The sequence below is a fragment of the Juglans regia genome, chromosome 12 (assembly GCF_001411555.2).
Source record: "Juglans regia cultivar Chandler chromosome 12, Walnut 2.0, whole genome shotgun sequence".
NCBI classification, from domain to species: domain Eukaryota; kingdom Viridiplantae; phylum Streptophyta; class Magnoliopsida; order Fagales; family Juglandaceae; genus Juglans; species Juglans regia.
This window is the reverse complement of record NC_049912.1, coordinates 12315256-12321506: the sequence shown is the minus strand read 5'-3', so window position 1 is coordinate 12321506 and position 6251 is coordinate 12315256. Positions and strand designations below refer to the sequence as shown.

The 6251-nt window shown below is 39.9% G+C and overlaps 1 protein-coding gene across 1 annotated transcript; it reads right to left on the bottom strand.

Moving 5' to 3' along the window:
* Window positions 1–3718: 3718 nt before the first annotated feature.
* LOC118343783 lies at window positions 3719–5861 on the bottom strand. The gene is made up of 2 exons (XM_035683746.1): window positions 4218–5861; window positions 3719–3901 (listed from the first exon to the last, which is right to left on the bottom strand). The coding sequence occupies exons 1-2, from the start codon at window positions 5859–5861 to the stop codon at window positions 3719–3721; spliced, it is 1827 nt and encodes a 608-aa protein (XP_035539639.1).
* Between the last annotated feature and the right edge of the window lie 390 nt (window positions 5862–6251).

The following is a 6251-nucleotide window of genomic DNA, read 5'->3' as shown; positions in this document are numbered from 1 at the left end:
TGTAACGGCCATATGAATAAATGAAAAGGGTAACAATGGGCTAGGCAGATTGCAATTCCGGGTAAGTAGTACTGGTAGTGCACCCAATGCTACCTCCTGACGAAAAGGAGATTCCCAACCCGTGACCACGGGTGGAGTCCGAATCTAAAAGACTGCTAACCCCACTACACTGGGCGTAACAGTGTGTACCAGCCAATGAAAGTGATAAGAAAGAATGTATGAATGCATTAATGCATTGAGAGAGTTTGGTTTGGATTCGAGATGCAATCAAGCTCAAATCCAATTTTTCTTGACCCAATCAAATTTTCAAAGTTTAAAGGAGTGGGTAATGATGTCATAACATGAATTTGTGGAATTAATAGCATGTGGAAGTGATTTAATCAAATGATTAAACACAACGCTATAAATTAGATCAAATAGGGTTTGGCTTAGGTGGCTTGATCTCACACCTTGATTTCCTTCACAATCCACCTCATGGTTCCCCTTGTGATATGAACTCCACCAACAATTGTGATGAAACCCGATAACAATGATGGCTTGGAACCCCAAGATCGTATTGACAAGATTTGTTGAGCCTTGACCAGTCACCCAACTAGATGAAAACCAAGACTACGAAGGATTGAAAACGCCCCACCCAGAAATCAGAATCAAGGTGATAAGTTTGGAGCTTGAACGCCACAAGATTAACTTGATAAGTTCAAGGAGTTCTTTGAAGAACCAAGAGGAACACAAGACCTCACAAAGACAAATAAGCTTTTGAAATTTCAAATCTGATATTAAAACTCGAAATAACCCCTTTATATACTTGGAACAACCCTCCAAGAATAGGAAAAGTCATAACTACAGCTTTAAAAGCAACACAAATATTAACATAACAAGTCCCACGAATTTTAGGCCTCTTGGACTTCTAGAGGCAGCCAGAAATGACTAAATGACTAAATTCAATCTATCTCACGTACCCAGGCAAGACCAAGGTCATTCACCTATTTAATATTCTTGAAACTTAACAAATTCATGTCCTTTAATGGTCAGACCATTCATCATATTTCTATGTGCTAATTAGCCTCTTCAATTGCCTTGATGACATGGACTAAGTCTTGAATATTATTTGAGCCCATCTTGGTCTTTTTAGAATCAGCCCAATTCTCTTGGATTAGACATTTAGTGCTTCCTTGAATTGTTTGGCTCTAAGTCTTGTAATTGGGCCACTAGGAAGTGACAAAGGGTCTTGTGCAAATTCAGCTCCATTCCCACTTGTATGATCAGCATGTCCAGCTCCTTGGTTTGCATCATTCTCCCCCTCTTGAGAAGGATTTGTCCTCAAATCATCACCTACATCAAAAGGAGACAAATCAGCAACATTAAAGCTTGCACTGACACCATACTCACCTGGTAATTCAAGCTTGTAGGCATTATCATTGATGCGTTCTACTACTTGAAATGGCCCGTCACCCCGAGGTAGGAGTTTTGAACGCCGCTTCTCTGGAAAACGGTCCTTCCTTAAGTGCAACCAAACCCAATCTCCTGGTTGAAACACTACCTTCTTGCTTCCCTTGTCGGCTTGATGGACATATTGTTTAGTCCTCCTTTCAATGTTCAGCCGTGCCTTTTCATGAATCATCTTTACAAATTCTGCCTTCTTTTTGCCATCTAAGTTCACACGTTCACTCAAAGGTAAAGAAGTTAAATCCAAAGGTGACAATGGATTAAAGCCATAAACAATTTCAAATGGTGAAAACTTAGTTGCAGAATGTATACTTCTATTGTAAGCAAATTCAACATGTGGCAAACAATCTTCCCATGCTTTCAAGTTCTTTTTAATGATAGCACGCAACAAAGACGACAAAGTTCTATTTACTACTTCAGTTTGGCCATCCGTTTGTGGATGACAAGTAGTAGAAAACAACAACTTAGTTCCCAGCTTTCCCCACAAAGTCTTCCAAAAGTAACTCAAAAACTTTGCATCCCTATCAGAAACAATGGTCTTAGGCATGCCATGTAATCTAACAATTTCTTTGAAGAACAAATCAGCTATATGTGATGCATCATCAGTTTTATGACATGCAATAAAGTGTGCCATCTTGGAAAATCTATCTACCACCACAAAAACTGAATCTCTCCCCCTCTTAGTCCTAGGTAAACCTAAAACAAAATCCATAGAAATATCAGTCCTAGGTTCACTAGGTATTGGCAAAGGGGTGTACAAACCATGGGGTTTCAACTTAGACGTAGCCTGTTTACACGTAATACACTTCTCACCAATTCTTTCCACATCACGTTTCATATGAGGCCAAAAAAAATGTTCATGCAAAATTCCTAAAGTCTTAGCTACACCAAAATGACCCATCAAACCACCACCATGAGCTTCTCTCACAAGCAATTCGAGCAAAGAACATATTGGCAAACACAGTTTATTTTCCCGAAACAAAAATCCATCATACCTATAAAACTTACCAAACACCATTTTTTCACATGCATTGAACACATCACCAAAATCAGAATCTTGAGCATACAATTCCTTAATGTATTCAAAGCCAAGCATTTTTGTATCTAAAATGGAAAGTAAGGCATACCTTCGGGACAATGCATCAGCCACCACATTTTCCTTACCTTGCTTATATCTGATCACATACGGAAATGTTTCAATGAATTCCACCCACTTGGCATGGCATTTGTTCAACATTTGCTGTCCTTTCAAATGCTTCAAAGACTCATGATCTGTGTGAATCATAAACTCCTTTGGCCATAGAAAGTGTTGCCAATTTTCCAAAGCCCTCACCAAGGCATACATCTCCTTATCATAAGTAGGGTAATTTAGGGCTGCCCCACTCAACTTTTCACTGAAATAAGCAATTGGACGGCCTTCTTGCATCAAAACAGCTCCAATACCTATGCCTGAAGCATCACAGTCAATCTCAAAAGTTTTAACAAAGTTAGGTAAAACAAGCAAAGGCGCATTAGTTAACTTTTCTTTGATTAGACTAAATGCCTTTTCTTGTTCTTTTGCCCACTTAAACGGCACATTTTTCTTGATGACTTCAGTAAGAGGGGCGGCTAAGCTACTAAAATCACGCACAAACCGTCTATAGAAGCTAGCTAAGCCGTGGAAACTCCTCACTTGGCTGACTGTTGTAGGCGTTGACCACTCTTGGATTGCCTTCACCTTTTCCTCATCCACCTCAATTCCTCTCTTACTAACAACAAAACCAAGAAACAGAAGCTTATCCGTGCAAAAGGTGAGCTTTTTGAGGTTAGCAAACAACCTTTCTTTCCTTAGAATTTCCAAAACAGATTTCAAATGCATTACATGTTCTTCCAAATTTTTGCTATAGATCAGGATATCATCAAAATACACAACTACAAATCTGCCAATAAATGCTCGCAAAACATGGTTCATCAAACGCATAAATGTGCTCGGAGCATTAGTTAAACCGAAAGGCATCACTAACCACTCATACAAACTATATTTAGTCTTAAAAGCAGTTTTCCATTCATCACCGTCTTTCATCCTAATCAGATGATATCCACTCTTAAGATCAATTTTTGTAAAGACACAAGAACCATACAATTCATCCAACATATCATCTAGTCTAGGAATGGGATGACGATACTTTACCGTTATGTTGTTGATGACTCGGCAGTCAACACACATCCTCCATGTTCCATCATTCTTAGGAACTAACAGCACCGGAACCGCACAAGGACTCATACTTTCACGCTAAAACCCCTTCTCCAATAATTCATTTACTTGCCTCTGAAGTTCCTTGGTCTCCTCGGGATTACTCCTATAAGCAGGTCGGTTTGGAATTGATGCACCAGGTATGAAATCAATTTGATGTTCAATCCCTCGGATTGGAGGTAAACCATAAGGTACCTCTTCAGGAAGGACATCTTCAAACTCCTGCAAAAGAGAAACAATATTGCTCGGCAAAGCACCGACGAGATCATTAGTACATAAAAGAGCCTCCTTTTACATGAGTACAATAAGGGGTTGGTGTGAAAATAATGCTCTCTTGATCTCACTTTTTTTTGCAATGTAATTGAATTTTTCCTCTCTTGCTCTCACTATAGCCGAAATCCTCTTTCTTTCTTTTTCACTCTGATCAATGTTTTTCTCTCCTTTTTTTTTAAGTCTTTTTTTTCAGTTTCGGCCTTCCTTTCCTTTTCCTTTTTTTTTTTTCATTCGAACTTTGTAACTTTAATTGGTCCTCCTTGACCTGTTTTGGAGTTAATGGCACAAGAGTAATAGGTTGCCTATTAAGAGTGAAGGAATACTTATTTGTGAATCCATTATGCGTAACCCTCAGATCATACTGCCATGGTCTTCCCAACAGTAAATGGCATGCGTGCATAGGAACCACATCACAAAGCACCTCATCCTCATATTTGCCAATGGATAATGCCACCAACACTTGTCTTGTCACCTTGATTTCCCCACATTCAGTCAACCACTGAAGCCGGTAAGGTTGAGGATGTTTCAAGGTAGTTAAAGCCAATTTCTCCACCAAATAAGTGCTGGCAACATTTGTGCAACTCCCACCATCGATAATGACACTGCAAACTTTGTTATTTACAAAGCACCGAGTATGAAACAAGTTCTCCCTTTGGTTACTTTCTTCCTCCGTAACCTGCACATTGAGAACTCGCCTTGCAACCAATAAATCTCCAACCACAGCATTTTGCTCATCGTCAGCATCCTCCATAGATGGCATATCATCATTATCTACTTCTTCCTCATTTTCGGACTCAAGCTCTCCTTGGGCATTTATCACCATCACCCTCTTGTTTACACACTGGCTGGCTATATGTCCGCGCCCCTGACATTTAAAACACTTAATATCACGTGCTTTAGAACTTGAAGTCTCGATTGTACCTGAAGTAGTGGCGGTCTTTAAGTTGGCATTCTTAAAGGATTCAAATTTTGGCTTATTTTGTTGCTGGTCGTCCCTTTTTGGAGTTGTCTTCCACGAGCTGGTTGTAGCCATAGGCAGTCCCCTCCTAGCCAATCCCTTTCCTTTGAATTGTTCCTCCACCTTTATGGCTTGATGCACCATATCCGTCAACTCAACATAGTGCTGCATCTCGACTATATCCGCAATCTCACGATTTAAACTGTGCAAAAACCTAGCCATGGTGGCTTCCCAGTCCTCTTCTACATTGGCCCGGATCATAGCTACCTCCATCTCCTTGTAATACTCATCCACACTCTTAGATCCTTGAATTAACCTCTGTAATTTTTGATACAATCCCCTATAATAGTGGCTGGGTACAAAACGCTTCCTCATAAGCATTTTCATTTCCTCCCAAGTGTCCACGGGTGGCTCTCTATTCCTCCTATTAATCAGTAATTGATCCCACCACACAATGGCATAATCGGTAAATTCAATTGCAGCCAACTTAACCTTCTTTATCTCTGAGTAGTTGTGACAATCAAAAACCATCTCCATTTTAGTTTCCCACTCCAAATAAGCTTCAGGATCATTTTTACCTTGAAAAGATGGGATTTTAATCTTTATATTTCCTAAATCGTTATCCCTCCTAGGCCTACCCATCCTAGCTTCTCTATTTCTATACCCACGCTCAATCCTGCCTCGGTTCAAATATTGCTCATCAAACTCCTCCGACTCCGCCTCTCCATCAACATTCCGCCACGGACCACACCCACCATGCTGCCTATTGTGGATGTCATGTTGCTGGCCCCTAGGAGTTTCCGCTTCTACCCTGTCCAACCTTTCGTGAATAGGTTCTAATTCAGCCCTCAACATATGCCTCATCTCCCCTAACATCGCTTGCATTTGGAGGTTTGGAACTGGAGGTTGTCGAAATTCTTCGGTTGTGTCTTCTTCTTGATTATTAGACATGTTTTAAAATCTGCAAACAAAGTTAGAATCCTCACAAGTGCTCCCTCACGTGTTTCACTCAAGAATTGATACACTTGCACTCGTGTTTTCACTCTAAACGGCTTTTACCCTCATATGGTCTCGCACACTCTTGCCTTTTTCCACTCTTCTGTGTCTTCTTTAGTTCTTAATCGAACTTCAAGAAACTCATTCAAAATAATCCAGCAGCAATTCAGAAAATAAACAACCAAAACTCATCAAAAGTTCAAGTACTTGAATAAGGTGAGATACAAGATTGAAAGGAAGAAGTTTTCTTACTGGAATCGTGTACCCTTTTTTTTTTTTTTTTTAAACACAGCAGGAACAGGAAATAGAACGAAGATAAAAGATAGACAAACTTATCTTAGAACC